The following is a 24,200-nucleotide window of genomic DNA, read 5'->3' on the forward strand; positions in this document are numbered from 1 at the left end:
TGCGTCAACGCTAGTAAATTTATCGTTTAGTGTTCCAAGTTCCATGCACTCGGCTACCATTAGCAGCAAACGTTCCGGATGAAATTAAAATCCTCTCACTCGTACATAACGGATAACGTTGTAAATCTGGTTTGGTGGTTACGTATCCATCGACGCGGCGCGGACGATCAATCATTCGCGCCGCGATCCGCAAGAAATCAAGAAGAACGCTCTGCCGTTTTTCCTTATTTTCAAACGCCGACATTTCCACTCACAATAAACGAAACTGAATCTGCCGCTTTCGTAAGCGTCGGCAGCAGCGGGATGTACGCACGATCAAGTATTTACAGAGCCATGATTTTCTCGAATCGCGCAATTTGTATAAATCAGGATTACTACATGAATTTCTCTTTTCAAGATGCGAGATAATTATCATTAGTGCGCATACCACGGTACTCGGCAATTATCGTTATACTTGGTAATTATTGCTTAGTAAAATTATAGCAAAAGATTATTCCCGCTGATCGTAGGATACTCTCTCGTTTTACGCCGTTGCGTTGAAGTGCATCGCTTTTGTCTTTTGCTAAAAGCATTTCCTTCGATTCGTTTACTCTGCTATTAAATCGTAGCAGATTGTGACGACGATCGTGTTTTTGCATTTCGCATCTATCTAAACGCATCGAGAAATACGCATTTGTCTAAAAAAAATTCGAAGGTATAATTCACGTTCGCGGTTTCATTAGACGTTCTCATAATATTTGTGCGTATCTCACGTATTTTATGATCGTGCTGACATAAGATCTGCTGCTGTGTGAGAGAGAGAGAGAGAGAGAGAGAGAGAGAGAAAAAAAGAGAGATGTGCAATTAGTCGAGATCCCCTCGCAGGCTGAGAAAGACGAAACTGTCGGCTATCGCGCTACAATCGGAACGCCCGCAGCTGTCTTATCGTGCTTAGTACGCCGATACATGACACGGTGTATAGTGATTATTTCGCAACATCTCGCACATCATTTCGTAGAAAGTATCTTCAATAATTCTTCCTGCGACGTTTCCCAGTGGACGCGTATCAGTGAAAATGCGTCGTTCGAATTACGAATGGAATTTAACGTTTGAATATTAAAATTTAAAAAGTGTAATTAAAAAACAATTATATATGTATATTAATAATTGTATATTAATATATATAATTGTATTAATTATATTGTGTATATATATATATATATATATATATATATATTAATATTAATAATTGTATTATTAATATTATTGTATTTAATCTTTGATTTTAATTTTTATGAAGTTAATTATTGAAAATATTGAGATTATTGAAATTAATTTTATCTTTGTTTCAACGCAATTATGATACCTTTGTACATTTTATAGTTTTCATACAGTCTTTTGTAATAATGCAAGATTTCTCTCGAGATTTCTCTCGAGATAATACTTCTAGTCACGCACTATTTTTAAGCTTTAATACTATTCGACTCCATTTTCGTCGAACTTGTTTGCAGTTACCATAAAGTTCCACGATCTTTTTCTTTAAAAATATGTTTATTCCTTAAACTTCTTCGATTTATCTAATTTAGAAGAGATTGCTTTCTAAAGAATGTTTCGATCGAAAGAAATATCGAGTTTAATAAGGTCCAATGGGATCTCATTGTAGCTTCGTCTAGAGTCACGTATTTGACGTGGGAAGAAAAAGAGACGCGGTCTGTAATTAGCACGACCGTTTGGCGTGCAATTAGACGAAAGTGTCTGCTCGCGCGCGGATGCGACGTCCTACCTTGTCCGCGCCCAAGCTGCCGCACTTGGCGCGGCCGGGACTCGCGAGAATTGGAGCGTGCTCTCTCGGATACGCTCGGGACGTCCATTACCGCCGTGCGACGCGCCGTGAAAAAGCTGTCCCCGCGAAAAAGCCGCGAAACGGAGCCGCATAACAGAACCGGCGCGGCAGAACGCGGCGGACTTCTGGTTCCGTGATCGCGGATGCGTGCAGTCGACGCTTCTGGCTGCTCCATCGTCGCGAATAGGGTCACCGATACTTCGTATTGACGCTGGTATTAGGAGGAAAAGATCGATGCTACTTATCTATAGTATCGCTTACTTTGCTGTTCTGTTCGGGTTTACTTGATCCAAATGTGTTTTATTTTCTTACTATTTTATTCAAAACACTTTTCTCAGGTATTTGACGATTTCGTCTGTGATAGAAACTTTTTTACAAGTGTTTCTCATTCAAATATAGCTTAACATATTTTGATTGACCTAATAATTATATATATTTATACATATTTCATAATTATTAAATTAATATTTTCATATAAAAATATATATAAATATATATAATTATTAGAACATCTATAATTGTTAGGACATATTTTTTTCACTGTAAATAAAGTTTCTTTAATAAAAGAGCGATGATAAATTAAGAATTGATTTTTGTAACGAAATTATTTTTCATAAAAATACCAATTGTAACAATTTTGAATGTTTCAAAGCTTAACAGCTCTAATAATATGAACATGAACATTTTGTGTTGCAGGTGAGTCTAAAAGCAGATCTTTACCTAGAACTACTCGACTAGAACGGGACCGCAATGTTCGAGGTGAGTGTCGAGCGATAGCATCTTTTTTCCCCGTTAGGTCTCGGTTTTTGTTTTTACTCCTTTTTTCATCACGCGATCAAAAAATTTATGTATTATATCTAATTAAAGAATCTAGAAAAAATTATCGTATATCAAAATTTAAAACAAAGTTAAAATCGCTCATTACATAAGCGCGAGAGATACGGTTTTTTTTTTTTTCTTTATTAACGCCTTGATCCTAATTGAACAAATCAGTCGATAGTATATTCAAACGTGCCACCTCCTCGCGTAAATTTGCCGTTAACGTGCAGCCTACACTTATCGCCTCTGTAATTTCTACGGAGAACAATATTTTTCATTGAGTGAAGTGACAATGATCTATCGTTTACAATAACGTTTATATACACGTAATATTGCGTCAAGAAGTGTTTGCCTCTTTGTCTTCATCGACTTCCCCTTGAAAAAGAAGGATAATGTTCTAAATATAAGCACCTGAATGGGCAAATGCGTGATAATATGTTAATTCAAGTAAATGTCACGACAATGTGCCCGCAGAAGTGTCGCTTCTTGCGAGGTCTACAACGGTCAGTAACGAGAACCTTTACTTTACAGTGATAGAAGAACTTATAAAACGACTCTCTAAAATCTTTGGAGTGAAATCTCACTCTAAAAGTGTGAAAATCCTGCCAGTCTTGATAAAGAGCGGCAGGATTTTCATACTTTTAGAGTGGAATTCCACTCTTTTAGATGAAATTCCATTTCAAAAAATTTAGAGAGGATAACTCAAATATAATAGTCCTTGGGAGATTTCATAAAATAGAGCGTTACTTAATCGATAAATTCCGATAGAGAAGAATCCCGACTTAATTATATTTTGTGATTGATGTCACGTCCGAGTTACATCACATTATGCATTTGATGAAAAATGACGTCAATTATGATGATAGAAGGGAAACGTCAAACGATCGAGCGAAAGTGTAATGATAATGAGCACCGTCCACCTCTGACTCGCTGCTGCTGTGTCTTTATTACGCATTGTTAAGCGTACACAAGCATACCAAAGATAAATCGATCGCAAGGTCGAGATCTCGTAGGCGCGAAGATAATGACAGAATTAATTTGTTAGGCAATCAGTTGAGCCCCCCAAACGCCTTGGCATTCTTTTTTCTCATGCATAATGATCGTCTTGCTAATTCGCTAATCAACGAATAATCATATTATTGTTTAAGTATAAAAGCAATATTAGTTGTCAATATTTAATACGTTAATTTTCATTCATTTTGAGAAAAGGAAAAGATAGACGCGATATACAATTATTTTTTAAGAATATACATTACCGGAACAATAAATTATGATATTTGAGACTTTAGCATGCGAAGGGTACCTTTTTTTTATAAAATATAAAAAAAAACTTTGATTATACACTCATGGAATTTTTGATGTCTCTTTTCAAATTCTCGCACTTTTCACTTTCCACATTCGTAATTTCGTTGCCGGAATCAACGACACGGGAATGGAATTTACGACACGTTTTTACTTTTCTGGCCCCTTCTCATTCGCACCGTAAAAATTTAATTGTTCTCCGAGTAGCTAAATTAGATTTTTTCCGCTTACTTTGCTACGGTGTCTCTCGGCGTGGAAGATAAAGGGCGATTCTCTAGTAGCAAGGCAAGCATTTATTTACGCACGAAATACCAAATTATTGCCAAGTTAATAAAAACCTTGCACGTAAATTGCTCTGAATAATTTCACAACTATATTCATTATAATAAATAAACATTTTGCGAAATGTTAACACTTCAAAAAATAAAAAAAGAGTATGTTTTAAAGAATATGTTTTATTTTATATTAATACGCAGAAGAGAAATATATATTTGCATTATATGTGTTCTCGGTTTAAATTTATCAATCGAAAGATACAAAATATTTATATTATCAAATGTTGAGTGATTCAGGGACTGTATTCTGCTACAGAATACAACTTTATCGACACTAGGATCGGTACAAGAGCCGCGAGCCAGTACGTAGCGTCAGCTACGGATCATACTGGAAACATTGCAACTTGTATGAGCTGGTGATAGTTAAAACAGAAACCTTCCACGATTAAACTAGCTATATCATGTAATATCGACAGCATTAATTAATTCTATTTCATAGTATTTTTAATCGAGGCTCTTCTAGATTACATTAAAACTATATTGACTTTAGTTAACTTTTTCTATATATTAAAAACACATTGAAATTTAAAGACTTGACGAAAAATTTTTAATCAATAAGAATTTTATTATAACTGAAATAAGAATTATTGGAAGTGAAACAGTTCACAACCTTTGCAAACTTACTAAACTATTATATGTGAAATTATAAAATTATATTTTTTATAAACGCTGTAGAAAACTTTTCTCGCCGATAATATTTTATCAGAACATTATTTTTTTTCTCACTTTTTCAAATTGACGGACGGGAATGATTTCACGATTGAAGCACATACACCCAGAGAAAAATTATGTTTACATTGATGAAATTTTTTCTTTAACTTGGTTTTTTTATTGAAGTGAAAATACTTTTCAAGAAAATAAAAATTTTATTTTATATTTGATTTTAAGAGATGACGTTATTAGCCTATTTTCAAGTAAATAAATTATTTATTCAAATTATTTAATTTATATAAATTTTTTTTTTTAAATACCAATAGAAGTATAAGAAATAATTTAGTTGTTCTGGTTTTAAAAATACATTTCTTTCGTTTAAAAAGAGATTTGCGTTGCACAATCAAACTTTCTTTAATTCCAATAAAAAATAACTAAAAAATTGCTTCATATCAAAGAAAATTTTCTTTAACAGTATGCACAAATTTCCTTGATCGAAATAAATATTGTTTTATTCTAAAAAACTTCTCTGAGTGTAAGGCGTCGCCTCGTTAATTGCCGGCGGTAATTAACGTAGCTCATTGGTCACGTTAAGCCGTCACATTGTTCGAAGTATCACGTCAAGCTCTCTTCACATCGGATTCTTTCGTTGCGCGTGTCGTCGTATGGTATACGCTATTAACGGTCATACACCCCCTACAAGGCAGGCACGATGAAGATCACGGTCGGATCGTCGTATATGGCCGTCCATTCGTCCGATCGTTGACCGTGTACCGAGATGATACCGTACTCTGCGGTTTGGCACACACCGCACGTTCGTGCGCGCAGGCAAATTAATTTCCATTTAGAGCCCGCTTAAAACTGCTTCCTCTGTGTTTCGCCCGTAAATGTGTTACGTCATCCCGTCTATCCAGCGCTCTTTCCGCGATCTCTATCCTCACTCGTTACGCCCGCACAATTGACCGAGCGGTCTGCAGAAGCGCGTGACCTTTGCGGAAATTGCCTTTCTTGTTAACAATCTCGAGGGATTCTCGCTATTCATTAAACGCAACCCCTCGTGGAAATTAAGCGCTAGCTTTTTGCGCCGATCTACCTGAGCGTCCTCGCCGGTGATTCGTATTGTTGATATCCCGTGCTTCGCCTCGATTTCAACGCGTATCCAATTGTGAAAATCCACGCGATTAATGTAGAAACCATAACATTTCTCGTGCAGTTTATCTCGTATTTTGCCAAGTTGTATATTTTTTATAATTGTCTTTAGATGAGTTTGAAAATGGTTGATTGCCTGCTACGTATATCCCTTGAATTACTTCTCTTTTGCTAAATAACTAAAAACTTAAGAAGCAAAGAAGGTCAGATGCAAGTCATTTTGTTTTGGTTACATGCCTTCCAAAAAGAAAATAAATATTTTTTTAAAACCGTTCAACATTTTTTTTTACATTTGTACGTTACAGTTTTTTTTTTGTTTCATACATATGATGAATGATATTCTCCACGTACATTAATTAATTGAACAGCTGATAACGAATGTTATCTTGTTAAATAAATTGCAGAAGAAACTTGAAGAAGCAAAAAGTATTGTGCGAACTTGCCATTATTCTCGGAGCTATTCGTTATCAAGTCGTTTCAGTTTCCACTCTTAAATTTCACTTCTTTCCCACGTTTCGCCGACCAACCTTCATCTATCTTTCAGCAAAGCGACGACGCAACATTAGCCCGCCTAAATGCCCGTAGTTCTTCCGTTTCTCGCTAAGTGGCCTGTGCTGGCGCGGTAGTCTCGTTCTACAAAAATTTATCTACTTGCGCTTAATTTATGAGTGTACAGCAAAGGCCGTAATTTCTTCATTTACATAAATGACCCGGTGTGTACTTAAACGCACGATTAACGAAGATACAGCGGCTCTCTCGGAGAATATTGCAGCGTTATTAAAAAAAACAATATGATCATATACGTAATTAATGTTTGTGCGATGTATTTTAATGAAAGCTCATTCGTTCATTCGTCTATATTTTGGAAGTAATTAAAAAAATACCGTCGCGTTAATTCTTTTGTTGTGATCTAATAATAATTTCCGCCACGTTTTCATACGTTTCATCGTAACTGATTGACAGCTGAATAGAAAATTTGCTACGAAACGTAGAAGCCCTCGTGGGATTCTGCAATGTCACAAGCAACACGGCGCACGCGATGTACCGCGCCGAGAAAGAGAGAGAGAGAGAGAGAGAGAGAGAGAGAAAGTGTTGTAACACAACAGGAATTACACAACGAATTGAATGACCGTCGTCAACACGATTTCACACTCGCAGATTAATCTTCTCCCTTCGATTCGGCGCGATAATTGCCAGCGCGCACGACGGCAACTTTTCCGTACTATCAGTTTGCATTTTCTCCGCAGCCGAGACGCATGGCGACTCGATAGGCTGCATCCAACATTGTATTCCAACTTGCTAGAACCGAACAACTCCTCTGCGGTTTGCATAGTCACGTATTCTCTGTATGCCGACTGTACCTCGAAGCTGCTGTCTCTCTTTCGTTAGTTCGTTTCTCTCCACGTACCATTTCTTCATGTCATTGTACCAGGGATGTAGTAGGATATTTCGATTCCCTTTTTACTTTGATGGAAAATTTCACTGAGCCGCGAATGCGAATTAATGGTATAGAAATAAAGAAATCTAGTAAAAATATGTAAAATAAAAAAAATTGTGAAATACATTGATGAATTATTAAATTCGTTGTTTTAATTGCTTGTTCCTGTAATAACATTAAATTATTAGTTGAATATGATGTATTTTTAATTAAAAGTTCTGCCTTTTTTATTTTTAATATCGAACGTAATCGTCATATGTATTTCTATTTCAACAAACTTATTATATTTTTTGTAATATTTATTTTTATATAAATCGTAGATATATTTATTTAAAATCTTGGAAATTAAAAGCATTTGTTATTTATTAATTATTGTTACAATATTAAAGTTTAAATTAAAGTCATAATTATACATAGACGGAAACAACAGTTTTGTCAAAGTATCTAAAAATTTAGCCGGATATAGATAAGAAAATAATTTTGTTACACCATCAATATAATTATGTTAGATGTTCGAGAACTAATTGCTAGAATGTTAAAATTTTTGTAGCATTGCTCGTTATGTGTGAACGTCATAATTATTTTGATAATTCAATAAAATTATTTTCGGATGTGTAATTAAATTTGTAGTTACTTGAGCATAAAAGTGTTCTTTCCATGTAATCTAATATAATTCGAGAAAGAGACAGGAATATGGGACAGATTATAAAGGAAAATAATATATGATAAAAAGGATAATATACCGTTATGCACTCAGTGACCTTTTTCTACTCTCATTTTGAAAATTTCACACATGTTAGATGTCGCGTGCGTTTAGTTTGTATTTAGCTGACATGATATCCCTGTTTTTTCTTAGGTTTCTTATTACTGGCAATATTTTTATATTGCCAGGCAACTTTCCGGTTACACGTGATTTCCACCTCCGCTTCTCACACTTCATCTTCGTCACTTTATCTATGTATCACACTCATTCTATCTCTTCACATCATCTTTTTTACTTCAACTTGTTATGTCTTACCAAACAATCTCCTTTTTCCATTTTGAATTCCACTCTGATAGTTGATTTATTCGTTTGTTTCTTCTATTTTCGCGATCGAGAAACATGAAGTGTTAGGGAACGAAGATGTTGTTTTGTGATTAAAGTAAAATTCATGAACAAGAAACTTTTCTTTTTGAAGTAAATTTGTAGATATTATTATTCATACAAAATCAGAAGTAAAAAGCATTTCAATATTTAAATAACAAAATTTTATTTTAAAATGAAAAATAATTAATCCGAAAGTAAAAAAAAATTATATATATCTTTTATTAGGATACTTCTAACATTTTTTATTAGAATATGTTTATAAATATATATTTAAAATATTTAAATCCTCAATAGCTTCATATATCTAAATATTTTATAAATTTTTGTGCTATTTAGATTATAGTGAAAAAAAAAAAAATGTTAAATGATTTTCTATTTATGCGCTTTGATTAATCGACTAAGAACTCTTATAACATTGTTGCATACAAAAAATTAATTTCGAAAGCGATTAATTACAAAACCTATGAAAACCAGTCTGAATTAAATTAGGTATTCGGGCAACGTTCAAACCACGTTGACATACCAGTTCTCGTCCGATCACTGAAGTCAAGCAACGTTGGGCACGGTTAGTACTTGGATGGGTGACCGCTTGGGAACACCGTGTGATGTTGTCCTTTTTTTTGCAATTTTATTATTTCCAGACAATATAAAGCGTTTTTCATAAAAAATTTGTAATATTCTAAATATATGTTTTTAAGAAATGTGTAAAAAAATGTTTATAGAAATATTTTATAAAAATTTTGGAATAATACAAAAATCATAATATATTTAAATATACAGAAACGTATTGAAAATATTTCTTATATATAATATTTTTCAAACAGTTTTCAATAAGTTATATTAATGTAATATAAGATAGTATTTCTTATATTTATAACATATTTTGTTAGGATGCAGGCATAAATTTCATTAATATATTTATTACATTTCCGTTTTCTCTTCAGAAATAACGTGAAATAAAAGCAACGTAGCAAACAATTGCTCGCTAGTGTTGTTCATAATTATTAATTGAATAAAATCGCATTGCGATGTATCTACGATGAGTAATGATGCAAATTGAAAGTATGCACTTTATACGAATCGCTACTCCCATACGCTTGGACAAAAAGTGGCTTACCGCTCGTTGTAATTATCGCGCATAAATTACAGTGCAGTCGTCCTACTCTGCGCGTCAATACAGAGTATGAGACAGCGCTCGGTAGTGAATTAATACCTGTCGGCGATATGTCGGAGAGATACAAGCGCTTTCACGGCACACCCTGTAACTTCGGTGCGTGATATCCTGGAAGTGGCAAAAAAAGCTTCATCAGCCCACTTGATCGTAGCCAAAGTTTATGTTTCGAGCGATATACGTAACTGTTAACTACACTGGTGCTGTTCTTCCACTAATTGCTGCGCATTAAATCATCTCCCATCTCCCGCGAACTGAACCGATACCAAACATGGATGCTGAAGATGAAAGGCAAGAAAAAAAAAAAATAAAAATAATAACAGCCTCTTACTAGACGAGAAGTAATAATGTTATAGCTTTTAGTAATAATAAGTTTGATTATTATTTCGATTAAAAAAATTGGGAATAACGTTCCTTTATCACGTGGAATAAATATACACATAATATTTTGTTGATGTTTCTGAAAAGATATAATTAAAACTATTTATATCTTCTACCACTGAAACAAAATAATCATTTGATATCCTTGGGCGAAAATAATTCCTTAATGAATGCATATACGTCAATCATAGGTAATAATAATTGTGTTAACGCAAGCCTATACTTATATGCGTGTATACGTTTCATCTCAGAAAACTTTTAATGTTAAAAATCTTAAATCTATCTTTTTATCGGAAATAAAAGAAAAATTTTTTTATTAATCACTTGGAGGAATACATAGGAATAGTCTTGATATCTTGATATCACTTGTAAATCTTTGAGAAATTATAACTTTCACAGCTTTTTCCATCACTGTTTAGAAAAAAAATAATTTCAAATAATGAAGGGTACCAAAAAACTCTTTAAAACCCTTTAAAGGTAACGATGAATTTTTTGCTTTGCGGTTTTAAGCCTTTTGAGAGAGAGAGAGAGAGAGAGCTCCGGCTGTTCTGTCGGCTTCACAAAGTGGCGCGATGCCGAGAGAGATTGTTAAACGCTTAAGTAGTATTTATAAATTTATTCCTAGGCGTTGGTGAGAGCATTCTCGGCGCAGCAGACAGCGCAGAATTTCTATCTCGCGAACGAGCGCGCGCGCGCAAGGTACGGCAGATAAAGGGAGGAGTTGCAGGAAACACCGGCATGGTTACTTTAGACCGACGTTGCCGACTCTTTCTCTCTCTCTCTTTTTTCTTTCTATTCAGGGTCCGTCGTCGCGATGCAAATATGTTCAATGCAAATGCTCGCTCGCTTCCGAAGAGAACGGCGCGGCAGCGGTAACGGAAGTGGTAGCGTGTACGCGCGGCCGTGGATCGCGCACTCCGTTATATTTCCTGCCCGTCACGGAGCCGTTCCGGTGTCTCCACACGTGCGTTCATATCGATTCACGTGACTCTCCATGTAAATCCCGTCGTCGGCCACCCAGGCCATTGCGCCACTTTTAAGCCAAGAATAAAACGCGTTTCTGAGAGCTCACGCCCTCTTTGCTCCAGCAGCGAATCTCCGCCGAAGCGCAAATATCGGTTGTCATTGAATCTCACAAAAATCATCTTATTAACGCTTCATCCTCAATTCATTATGAAAGAGATCTAAAGTTATCAATTTTTGTGAGCACTTTTTTTTATACAAATTTAATGATAATTAACTAATTTTTTTGCAACTTTCAAACATTGTCGAACAAAACTTTTACCTTGCGCTTATGATATACACATACACAAAAAATATTTTTTTTATATCAATTGTCGGTGTCGCGTCAAATTCGATTAGATTGAAAACATTTAGATTCCTTCTTGTACTTCATGATAAACTGTATACATTTCATAATAACGAAGTAATGTGGATTACACATATTATTTTATGGTATGCCAGTCGCATATGCGACTGTATGCAAATAGAATCCGCTGGAAATGCAAAGGAGCCGGGCTAGTTCACTCTAATTTTAGATTCTGTTACCGAGCAGGCGTATACCTTCGGCGCATTTCGGCGTATTATGTTCGACGGTCCGGAAATAAAATCGGCTTTTAGCGTCGCGCGAGCGGGCACCTACATCCAACGACTTCCGGCTGGCTCGACGACGTTTTGTTTATTTCTCTCTTATCACCCTAACTTGGCCGTCACCTCGCGCAAAGAATTACAGAGTAGAAGCGTTTGGCTGTGTAAATTCAACGTGCTGAAACTCGTGTGAAAGGAATACTAATTTATTACGTGACATTTATGCAGCTATATCTTCTTTCTCGTGGAACCAGGCTCCAAATGTGAAAGCGTTATTTTTAATCAGTGTTAGGATTAATTAACGTTATTCTTAAGCTTTTCCTGAAATTTAATGTTAAACTGCTATTATTTTTGCAATTTCTTATTATACTGTTCTCAATTTTGCATAAAATGTGCCCCAAAATATATCACCGGAGTCGTAGCGTAACCCTACAAGCTATTTCTATGATGTGAAACATACGGAACGCATTAGCTGAAAACTAAGTTGAAAGTTGCTGCACAAGAGCTGCATTATAGTAAAAATTATAATTTTTAATTTGAGTATTGAATACAGTATCGTGATTTTTTTTATAAATTTTTATCGTACGTATTAGGGCATAAATATTTTAAAAATTTTATTTCTCAAATGAAAGCAAATTCAATTAGAGAAAGCCTGTTTTATATAACCGATTTAAAAAATTCCAGTTTCACCACTTCGAGATTAAATCGTATTCGTTCTACTGTGTTATACGGTGCATAATACTGTAGTCGTATAAAGTGCGCGGGGCAATTGCGCCAAATGCCATTCCAGTAGCAATCGATATAAACTGCATTCGCATGTTCAACTGTTCATCGGTTCGCAAAAGTCCTCTGAATTTGAATGTTTTAAGAGATAATTTTTTTTTTGTAACTTGAAAGTAGTTTTGGAGATTTAATATTAATGTCTAACGCTATTGATTTCAATATTTGTTTTTTTTATATGCTTTATATACTTTATATACTTTTATCGTGCTTCTTAGGAATACAATAATTGCAACAGCTTAGTTTATATATTATTATTTAATGATAGCCACTTTCGAAATACATTTCGTATAGTTATCTGTAGACTTATTTTTTAAGTGTACTAAATGTTATAAAATGCTTTTCAAAACAATATAATAAAAAAATAATATAAAAGTTCTCTTACTTTTATAAAAATATTTTGTTAATTACAACTATAATATGTGTAAAAATGCAGATATATATTTTATATTAAAAAGTTAACAATTTAAAATGACGTGTAATACCATCGTGCATAACTATTTTTCAATGGTTACGAACAGAATAATTTCTCGGTTTTATTCTCGATGAAATTCTAATTTTTATTTTCTCGATTTCTCGAATATTATTCCATAATAAAAAAAAAAACTTAAATTTGATTGTGATTCATCGATCCACTTTGATCTTAATAGTCATTTCACTCTGTTCTAATTTATCTACAGTCTGTTTACGTTCGGTACATTTGTCCGAAGTACGTTTGAATTCCTCTTTTTTCAGTATGGTTCGCAGAAACGGCGGGATGCATTCGTCCTGAAGACCGTTTCTTTTGGTGCGACAAGCTTCGTATCTTTCCAACTGATAGGCTGGAATATGATTCTTGTAGCTAGCGAGCAACTCGTGCGAGCTGAGCGACGTATCTTCAGAAACTCTCTCAGGAATTAAGCAAGCACGCCCAGAGGCTACTGCTGATCTCTGACACGGGGATACTTTGTCCGACTTCTTGGAGTCTATCCGCTTAGTTCGTAACATTTGCTCTGAAGTCAAACGTTGAAGTTGCTGATCATCAAGACGTTTTCGCGTCATGCATATTTCTATAGGCAAAGATACTGCATCCGGTGTCGAAGATTTTATGTAAAGGAAGTCGCTGTAAATATCCTTAGCCGGTTGGATTGGCTGGCAGCTGGATGGACCAATTCGTCTCTTGGATGTTCTCGAAACTTTCTTCAAGGAACTTGGGTCTTCTAGACCGTTCTTACGTGTTATTTGAGAAAGTGGATCTTTCATCTTTGGGTGAAGCGAAATATCGATTTTCAAATCTGCTTTACCTGAACATTCGCGGTCTGGAGGGGAACGGGGTGTCCCTTCCAGTTTCGAATCTTGACATGGAATACCTTGTCCCGAAAGAATCCGTTTGCTAGAGCTTGTTTTCTTAGCAGCAATTATCCTCTTAGCGGGATCAGTTACTGGTTGACTAATTTTACGAGAACTATCTTTCTTTCCTAATTTCGATCCTAAATGGATGTAATAATTAATTCCCTCTTCTGTTGCCTTGCTTGAGCACTGAGTAATCCTAGCCAAAGGACCTTTGGGTGTTGTAGTGCATTCAATAAAAGTCATTGGCTTAGGCGATTTTTCATTACGATAAGGTGCCCTTAGATAGTTTTTTGACGACGAACATGTTAATACTTTGAAAGTGGAAGTGTCGAGTTGCTTTTCGCTCTTGTCGATCTCCAGAATCGCAGGGGCGACAACTTGCACTGGTACTTTCATTTTACCAGCCCGAGCTGCATCATCAATGGGATCCTGCGATTTTAACGTACAGAATGCTGGGAGTAATACGAATTTATCAGTCATCTGTTTCTGAGAACAGATGTCGCTCGAATCAATCCGCTGCTTTACGTCTTCGCGTCGTGGTGTCATTCTGAAGATGAAAAAAGAACTATCGAAAGAAAATAGCCCCAAAGAAAGAACCTACTTATTTACCTGCTCATTTTATTTAGAAAATGCGATTTTATCGTTGCTTACTGCATCGCTTCTCAAGGTAGTCAAGTTCACGATTTTTCACTCAATCAACTGTGTATACCAGTTCGATTGACACGATTTCTTACCTCAAGAACGAGTCGGACGACGGTTTCCGAGCGGTCGCTGCGATGTCGGCGGGCACCTGGACGATCCGGGCCACCGGTCGATCGGCCTCGAACTGGCACTCTAGCACGGTGCATCCCGACGGATACTGTGAAGAATCGCGGCAGATGGGCAGTGCACGTTCAAGGCCGTCGGACTATGGGGAATCGAATTACATACACTTCATGTTGCATATTCGCAGCTTATTATCCCGCGGTAGCCTGAACACTCTTTGAGACCTCTACTTAAAACCTCTTTAGCCGCGCCTTCTCCGATAAATTTTGCGTTAAATATCGCGGTTTCTGATCACGGTGCAGATCGTAAGAAAAAAGAAAGGGATCTTTGCGGTATGTGGCGAAGTCAAGGTCGCGGTGCTCGCTCAGGCTCGAATTACGCGTATCGCTCGGCAACTTCGACCACTGACTATGATGCGCCTGTTATCAGCTTGTTAACCGATAGAGATATTTTTTTCCAACTGTTTGCAATCATGCACGTTGAGTAGCTTGCATTTCGACAGACAATTTCATTTTACCGAATAGTTGAATAAGCGGCCGTTTTTTTTTTATCACGGATAACATTCAGCATTTTTTAAATATTTTTTAGAAACAAGTGTATTTCAGGGCTTATATATCTTGCACATTTATTATCGCAACTTCGCGTAATATGGAAAATAGAAAATAATATAATTGAGAGCATCATCAATCTTAATAGAAAAGTCTCTGTCCCGAGTATTAATTATAACAATTAATTGTACAAGCGAGAGCTATTTAATTACAAAGTGCGGGCAAATTGACATTTTAATTTTAATTGCGGACTAGAAAATACTGCATGACAAAGTGGCGGCTTCACGGTATTTACTTATGGCGCGCGTTAAAGGATGGAGAAAAGTATACGCGACGGATAAGAAAGCGAGGCAAAAGAGACGGAACTGACAGAGTAAAAAGGGGAGGACAATCGCGCTGGGACGTGCAGCTGCTCGGAATAAGAAAATATGCGGAGGACATATTAAAAACAGAAAAAAGAAAAACGTATCAACGGCGAGGAGAGCGTGGTAAGAGGAGTCTCTCTTTCTTGATGACTCATTTACGGCTACGTATGTCACTGCGAATTAACGAAGACGGGTCTGCGACATTTCTTTCTCGACGGTTTGGTCCGCGAGCGAAATGTAGAGACATCGTCCGGTTTTTTTTTTTGCGGCATCGCGGAGAAAATGAAAGGAATCTCGTGATTCATAAGACGTCGTTTCCGAATGAATCGCGCCATTCAGCATCGCTGTTTGAATAGTTGGAACTCTCGAAATCTTACATGCAGCGGCATGTGCGATGTGATACATCTTTGTTTAGCATTAACACTTAATCGAAATTATATACGCAATATTATCTCCTCGTGGATCTTTAAGGTGACTAGAAGTACGCTAAAAATTCATGATGAAATTAAGCCGCCATGAAATATAACAACTACGATTAATTTTCTTACTAGACGTCGCGGAGCTTCCTTTCGTCGTTTGTCAATTTTGTCGTATATGCCAGACATAATTTCGGTATCCGGATCTTACCTAAAATATACGTTAACATGAATAGCGTTATACATATAAAACACAGCGTTATACATAGAAAAAAACAAAAATAGTAAAATAGACGGAAAATATTTAATTTTTAATTTTAACATTTAATTTTATTATTCGCGCGAGAAAATTAAATTTATCCTAATGACTGTAAATGGCACGCACAATGATTATGATAATCTGCACACGAAGGTGTAAGGCCGGAATAATGCGTGACAATGCCAGTCGCGAAAGTTGCTTCGCGGTACGTGATCACGAATGCAACTTTCATTGTCGAATGCCTACAAATTTTGCACCGGTCACTAAACTGGTCCGTTTGTCTGTCTGTCCGCTCGTCTGTCCATCCACCCGTCCGTCCGTCAATCGATTTAAATCCCAAAATAAGCATGCTACCCAGTGTCCGACAGGCATATGCAAATCGCTCCACCACTCCCCTACGAAGAAAGAAGCTACCGACATTATGTTACAGCTGCCCTCGTTCGGCTCTGTACAAATTTTTTCGCTCGATTTCATATGACTGCGCGCCCATAATGCGTCCCACTTTAGGGCCTAATAATGAATAATCATTTTTAACAAGGGGAACGACGATAACGTACGATTGTGCAGGATACTATTATAAGTGTTGGACGTTAATGGATTCTTTATGATGTATGCGCTAAAATATTCATTATCATCGCAAGGATGCACATCATTTTTTAACGATCTAGAATTTTGTTCATGACTTGTCGTTCAACGATGATTTCACGACGATTTGCATAAGTTTAAGTTTAGTTTGCGAAAATTTATCGTTGAGCGAAGATTTAATTTTCTGTTTCGATTTTATCCTTCTCTCTCTCTCTCTCTCCCTCCTTCTTTCTTAAACATTTAAAGATAAACTTTTACGCAAAAGTTACTGCAACTGCTAAACGTACAGGTTAACGCGAGTAACTTGGTTAATTCTTCTGAGAACTTTCGTCATTTCGTAGAAATTTGTCTCGATTCCGCTTCTTCGCGTTCTTCGTTAAACTCCTGGAGATTCCTTTAAACCGTTGATTTATTTCCTATAATCCCTTGAAACTTTGTGCATTGTAACTGAAATTTTGACACTTCGTGATTGTTTGAAGTTAATCGAATTTAAAAAAGCGACGACTAGACCAGTTATTTAATTTATCGCTTGATCAACTGCAACTTTGCTCCGATAAAAGCTACGCTTGCGCAGAATGCGGTTGATCGATTGATCGATGAATTAAAAAATTCATTCGTTCTTTTTTTTAACGAGTAGAAATAAGTCAATGATTGAGTCTTCCAAATTCGATTTACTCATCAGTTCTATTCATCACACAAGTATTACGTATTATATTTTATATACTAATTCTGATTTATAAGTAAATATTCTTGCAATGCAAAGGTGTTTTTTTTTTAACCTGCTGACGATCAGATGAATATTCGTTTAGAGATAAGTTCAGCGCCGATCGGGCAAGCGCGTGTTTAAATATCGCAGATAATATCGGCGTGTCGTGGCATTCGCTTGTTCAAACAGCGCGACAGACAGTACCTATGCGGTTTCGTTCCGCTTGAACGGTAGAACAAGCATAAAAGCGACTTCGCACATGCGACAAGCCGCGGGGGCCTTTCGCTCCGCAGAAAACGGGAGCAATGGTCGTTGTGTCGACAGGCGATTCTTGCTTTTTCAATTCTTAAACGACACTCTTTAATAACCTACCTGATTCTTGTACAAAATCATATCGGAAGAAGAGTTTACTTTAATTAGCAATTTTAAACGTATAATTTAAAACGCAGGATTTTATGTTATTGATCCAACTTTCTAAAATTTTTAAATTTCGTCTAATCATTTACAATTACAGTTTTTATCGTAGCACATGCGTACTGAAAGCTGTCAGTAGTAATAATTAGTAGTCTATTCTTGTTGGATATTTTAATTAAAATTTGATGGACAATCTATGAAAACTATCTAATACACGGTATAGGAAATATAGAGTTAAATTTGAGGCCCACAGAGGTCTAGTCGGAACAAATTGACTCTGTCGCTTGTCTAGTCTACCCCGCTATCATCGCCTTAACCCGTCGTCGAGCCGTCTTCGTCATCGTCCTTCTTTTGGCAGCGTCCGTCGTTGTCAAGACGAGAAGGCGACCCGCAAAAAGAGCGAGGGACGAGCAAAACGAAGGACGAAGACGGAGACTTCGCCTACACGCACTCCACTGAGCTTCGTCTTCCCACACGTAATTCTTGTTCCTTCGCTGCTCATCCCCCTTAATCTCCCGCCCTCCCTCTCCTCTCCTTTCTTCCCCGCTTAATCTCGTCGTAAATCCGACACTTACTCCCTTGCGTACGGTCGAGGAACCGGAATTGAGATAGCGCCACGTTAATTGCCGCCGATAATGGGATGTATAATGGAATGTGCGGCCGGTCAATCGCGCCGCATCTTTGTACGCCGCGGCCAATAATTACGTCATGCTAATCACGTACGTGCGCGCATTTTTATTACCAATCGACGATGCAAAAAACGTGACCCGCGTACATCTTGCGTTGAGAGTTATTGCAACTTTCAATCGAAGATGAAATTTCGCGAGTACAAGGTGCAAGTAACTTCAGACTTTTGCGGTGTAAGGACGGCAAAATTATTTCTACGTTCTTATTCGCGAGAATGACACTTTGTTTTATTATATCCCCGTAGCATAAACATAATTTGCAGCGTCGAAAATTGAACTCACCGGAATAACAAAGATTTAACGTATCTCGATAATTAATCCAAATCGTTATTATCGTTAATTATTACCGCTAATAACGAAATAAATTGTTTCGTTATTAATGAGCTGCAATCGTTTAAGATAATGAATGAAGTTTATGAGACCAACAGGGAAATATCGTCTTTATACTAAATGTATTCCTAGCACGAACATTGCACACGTCTGCCGATGATTTATTAACAAAATGTCATGTTATACAAACATTGTCACGAAGAATAATAAATATAGGAAAATATATTGTAAAAATATTCATGTTTGTGTTACGATTCATCGAACTTATCACCGATAACATTAGCCGAGTAAGCTAAATGTACAATTTTAATGCTCTCTTAACATATCTTTTTTTAAAAATGTGTTGGACATGACGCTCTGCATTCATTCCGCCTTTTATTTTCGATACTTGCGTACGTGCTCATTTTCAAATTGTTCCCAGTTATTAAATTAATTGATAATTACAACAATCATAGTTTACGTATCCAAAAACGTACGTCACGTATTCCTCATTAATTCCCCATACTCCCGCGAATCTCGACGAGCACGAGAGTACCGTACGGGAAGCTATGCTTAACATTTAATCGCTTCTGGGATCGAGCGCGAGACCACGATCTTGTAATTTCCTGCAAGCAATTACAATTTTTATGCCCGCGCTGATACGTGTAGTCGCAAGATTCGAATCGTACAAGAAATTTATAAACTCACACGAACATAAATTAACGAGTTGATTAAAAAAAAAAAAAAACGAATATTTCCTTGTTTGTATTATTTTCATTTATTCGTTTGCTCCAATGAATATGCTTCAATATTTCTAAATTAGTCATATTTTTAGCTCGTGCAAGTTAAATCTGTAATTTTTATCGAAACGTAGACATGATGTCAAAAGAGCGTTAAAATTCTATGTTTGGCTTACTCGCAATCAGTAATAATATTATTGGTGATAAGCTTCACTAAATCATAACGGAAATATAAATAACTTTCTCATATTTATATCATTTTTTTGTGACAGTATTTGCTCAACACGACGTATATTGTTAATAAATAACCACGTGGTTACTGATATTATTATGTCACTCAGAAACACGAAAAGGTAGATTAAATTATTTCTCTCTCTCTCTCTCTCTCTCTCTCTCTCTCTCTCTCTCTCTATCTCATATTTTTATTAATTTCTATTTATAAATATGTAGATTTATAACTATTTATATAGATATCTTTTGTATTTACATTATTTTTATTATAATACGTCCACCGCGATTGTTATAATAGAAGTAATAGCAGAAATTTCATTACAATAGAATTGTATATATGGCGAAATTTCTCATGCCGATTCACGTTCTTCCAGTTATTTTCTCTTTCTATTTGTCTCATGGCTAGAAAAAAAGTGTTTAATTGCCACGCTATACCGGGATCGGCGCTGTCTAACTCGTTTAAGTACAGGTCGTTAAGATTCCCTGTCGTGCACGGCGGATGTTGCGAACGTCAGCTTTAAAGGCACGTGCTCAGACGCCTGCTTTCGGTGCGAGGGAGATAAATAGTGATGTCGGAAACGTGCTCGTAAGTGCATTTCCCAGGCAACGATGTCACAAAATGCTAATTGCATTATACACCTAACAAAAGGTTCGGGAACAGAATAACACAAATGTCCGACACTCGTCGTACCTTTTCTGGAAGGTTTTTTCACATTTTTAAGCGAACGCTTCAACGATTTAATTTCCGATCACGAATTTTAGTCTGTGAAAGACGAAAAGGTTTTTTTTTTCTGTCGAAAGAATGTTCGGTTCCTATTGTTTGCATGGAAATTCAACGCATTCTCGATAGCGAGATCGATGTTCTCAGTAATGGAATTTTCCATCTAGAGGCTTTGCCACACATTCGCTACAATAAATTTGAGAAAAAATTCAATCGTAACGTGCAAAATGAAATTTCCCGTGTAACGTGTGGGTAGCGCAAAGGGAATCCGCAACCCTCGAAATTGCTCGCTTTGCTCGCTTTACAATCGCATTCGTACAATTGGCTCCGGCTCATTATTCATTTTAAGCGACGCAGCGCGTCGGTCCACGATGAAGAAAGCGTTCGGCGCCAGCGCCGGATCTTGCGCATTATTACAATTAGCGATGTCGCAAGCGGCACGAACGATCGCGTCTCACGACTCGCGGAAGTTGCATTATGATTCTGCTTAAAAATTTGTGACTTGGACGAAAATCGTATGCGCAATAAGCAGCAATAAATCAAGGATACGATAACGCAATAAAAAGCTAACTTATAAATTTTTGGAGTCATAAATTCATAATATCAAGAAATTTGCAAAATTTATATCTGTTGAAAATTAAATCAACTATGTATATATAATTTTACGTCTTGTAGACATTACGTTTCCAAGCACGCGTGAAATTTTTATCCTATTTTGATAAATTGATTTTTCGACTTGCTTGGTAAAAGAAGAGAGAAAAGAATTAAGAAAATATATTATATACGGGCTAGCAGAACGGTTGTCACCTTTCCAATTTCCGGCCGGAGACTCCAGCTTTTTAAACGAATTTCCGGCAAACGGGCTAGATTTGGTGACTTTTTCTTTTTAGAAAAAAGCGTTACAAGAAAGTAACAATTTGAATAGTAGTATTTGATCTCTGACGATCTCAGGTAAGAAAACCATTGATCTTCGGCGAAACACTAATCAAAAAGTAGCATGACTATGGGTCAACGCGCAAAAATTAAATTTTCACACGAGTTCACTTTCGACGGGCAATTCGAAGAATTATCGCGTGAACGCACACGTTTTCCCCGATTACGAATAAATTATTGTGGAAACAAGAAGAGAGACATTTGTGAAAGTAAGACAAACGCATTATCTATCGAAACGCTATGTGAACACGATTGAAAGAGCTTCTTATTTTTCAAACAGCAATTTCGTGCGAAAACATTGCAGAGATAAAGATCTTGAAAATTTCATGCAATATTTTTGTAAACGAAAGCAACGTTAACGAAGCCAATCAAATCGTAATAATTCCATATTTAATTTGTAAACGAATTTTAAACATATCTTGTATTAATGAAAAGGTTGCTTCGATCGACATAAATATCCGAAATTCGAGAGAGCTTTTTGCCGACGAGCTGATCGCGACGTCATATAAATCGTCCTAAGTCGTCTCAGAGACGGGCCATCACGAAACGAGAACGTAGTTTTGAAATCCGAATAGTTCACTCTGAGCCGACGTTATTCATCGTGTCATATCTTTTCTCGGTCCTTTTGACTGCTGGCCTTGAGCGAAATTCTACATCCGCATACAAATTCGACAGTATGAATTTTTAAGCTAGCAAAAATTCGAGCTTTCCATCGCACTTTTTTCAATTAAAATATTATATTTGGTGACTTAACCTTTCATAACTCATAACATAGTTGGATAAGACAAAAACACCAAAACGAGATTAATCATTTTTTTGTAGTCTTTGAGACGCTGAATATAAATCCGGTAATAACATGTCATAATATATGAAATTAGCTTTCTTTTTGCAACTGTAACTGCAAATTTCTCAGAAGTGGGACATGAAGCAATTTGGAAACCGGATTTATATTGAGTGTCTAGAAAAATACCGGAAATAATCAGTCTTTAGGTTCTAGTGTTCGATAAAAAGTTCATTTTTGTCTGTGTAATTATTACTATACGGAAACAGATGGAAATTTAGAATTTGTAGAGATACATAAATCAAAAAGAGTGTGTGTGTATAGAGGATTAAATAATACAATGTTGCATAACTTATTAATTTTTTAAATTGAAATCGTCATGCTAACGAAAAAGGAAAACACATTCAGCAATGAATTAAAATAATTAGATAAATTTGAAGTATTTTAAAGCAAAATTATTATTTAAATTTATAGTCTTTAAACAACTATTGGCATCCTTTTCTTTCACTTTAGAAAAAATCTTAGAGTTTTCCTGGAATGAAAATTGTGATCATAAATCGTTTTACGCTTGGTTTTGAAATGGAGCAGCGTGGAACAGGTAGTCGAACGGATAGTAAAATGGCGAAGAAACAGTTATGAACGTGAGTTCGGCCGAGTCATAGAGATTTTCTTACAAAGACATGATTACATTGCCGAAGAAAAGTCTTGCCATTTCAGTTACGGAATTCACACCGTATCGATGATGAAATGATCGCCGCGCCATAAAGTTCATTCATTGGAAACGAATCCAAAAGAAAAATACATTTGAAACTAAATAACAAAGAATAATACGACACTGAGAAAAAAAATTTTTTGAAAAACGAAAATATTTAATCCATTAAGTACAATTAAATATTGAATTGATTTAATTAATCCTTAAAAGATTTCAATGCTTGACATAAATAAACTGTACCTTTTTGTGCAATTAAATAATTATTGAATCAGCCCAATGTTTAGTTAATCATAGTGATTTTTTAATTTATTAATAAATTTTTTGTTGTGGAAGGAAAAGATCGTCGTGCAATTATAAGATTATATCTTGCTTCGTGTTTTATTTTTTTCTAAATATATATTTCAATATTTTTATTATATGACATGTTGGATGTTATTATTTTATGTGTACAATATTGTGAAAGCATGCATGGTTTCTTTGGCGCATACAACAATAATCTTCCGATATCGAAATCGAAATTTCTATTTCGAATAATGGAAACGTTTTACATCGTACGGCCGCGTAACAATTAGCGCGTCGTTACATAAGACATATCCCACAGTTGTAGTTACCTCCCCGGTTATCATTACGTCTTAATTACCGGCAGTGCTTGTGATCCGTCCGCAAAACACTTTCACATTGCTGCAATATCACCGATCATACGTAGAAAATAAAATAAAAATATTCTCGTATCTATCTATCGCAAGTAGTGCAGAAATTTTTGTCACGCAAAATCGAGTCGATGAGAGATACAAACGAAACAACGAGCCGCAAGGTTTGATTCGTGATAACGGAACTTATCAACTTCAGTGGTATCATATTTCTATTTAATTTGCTCTAAAGTTCAGGCTCTTGACAGCTCCTTCGCTGGCCGTCAGTCGAATCTAACGCTTGCCAGAAGAGATTCTTGGCTTTTTCTCACACAGCATCACGTCGTTTTAACTCTGAATTCCACTTTGTTTTAAAGCTTATAATAGAAATTTACAAAATTTACATACATTTATTGAATCCATCTATTCATTTCATTTTTTTTTTATCAATTTTCGTTTAACAAATATACATATGTATGTATGCTTTACGAAACTGTATAGCCTTTTTTTATTTAAAAAATCTTTCTAAATTTTTCTAGTTTTTTT

The 24,200-nt window shown here is 35.9% G+C and overlaps 2 protein-coding genes and 1 non-coding gene across 27 annotated transcripts in view; 2 read left to right on the forward strand and 1 right to left on the reverse strand.

Annotated features, from left to right (window-relative positions):
• The window catches only part of LOC105201550 (ras GTPase-activating protein raskol), a 312,586-nt gene that overhangs the window by 222,950 nt on the left and 65,436 nt on the right, over window positions 1-24,200 (forward strand). For 11 of the 18 annotated variants that reach the window (XM_039457163.1, XM_039457574.1, XM_026134478.2 and 8 more), the window contains one exon: window positions 2,519-2,581. The exons of the other annotated variants lie outside the window; for them this stretch is intronic. In XM_039457163.1, coding sequence (XP_039313097.1) covers window positions 2,519-2,581 — 63 coding nt within the window. The remainder of the gene's footprint in view (window positions 1-2,518; window positions 2,582-24,200) is intronic. 18 annotated transcript variants of the gene reach the window in all.
• LOC113003747 lies at window positions 9,100-9,217 on the forward strand. The gene has a single exon (XR_003268660.1). It is a non-coding gene; the product is annotated as a 5S ribosomal RNA (ribosomal RNA).
• The window catches only part of LOC105201574, a 269,202-nt gene continuing 258,144 nt past the window's right edge, over window positions 13,143-24,200 (reverse strand). For 5 of the 8 annotated variants that reach the window (XM_039459155.1, XM_039459127.1, XM_026134486.2 and 2 more), the window contains 2 exons: window positions 14,589-14,761; window positions 13,143-14,401 (listed from right to left, as the gene is read on the reverse strand). In XM_039459155.1, coding sequence (XP_039315089.1) covers window positions 13,147-14,401; window positions 14,589-14,761 — 1,428 coding nt within the window. In that variant the 3' untranslated portion in view covers window positions 13,143-13,146. The other 3 variants (XM_039459228.1, XM_039459204.1, XR_005576645.1) reach the window with 3 other exon arrangements.

Source organism: Solenopsis invicta, chromosome 1 (genome assembly GCF_016802725.1).
Source record: "Solenopsis invicta isolate M01_SB chromosome 1, UNIL_Sinv_3.0, whole genome shotgun sequence".
Taxonomy (NCBI): Eukaryota; Metazoa; Arthropoda; class Insecta; order Hymenoptera; family Formicidae; genus Solenopsis; species Solenopsis invicta.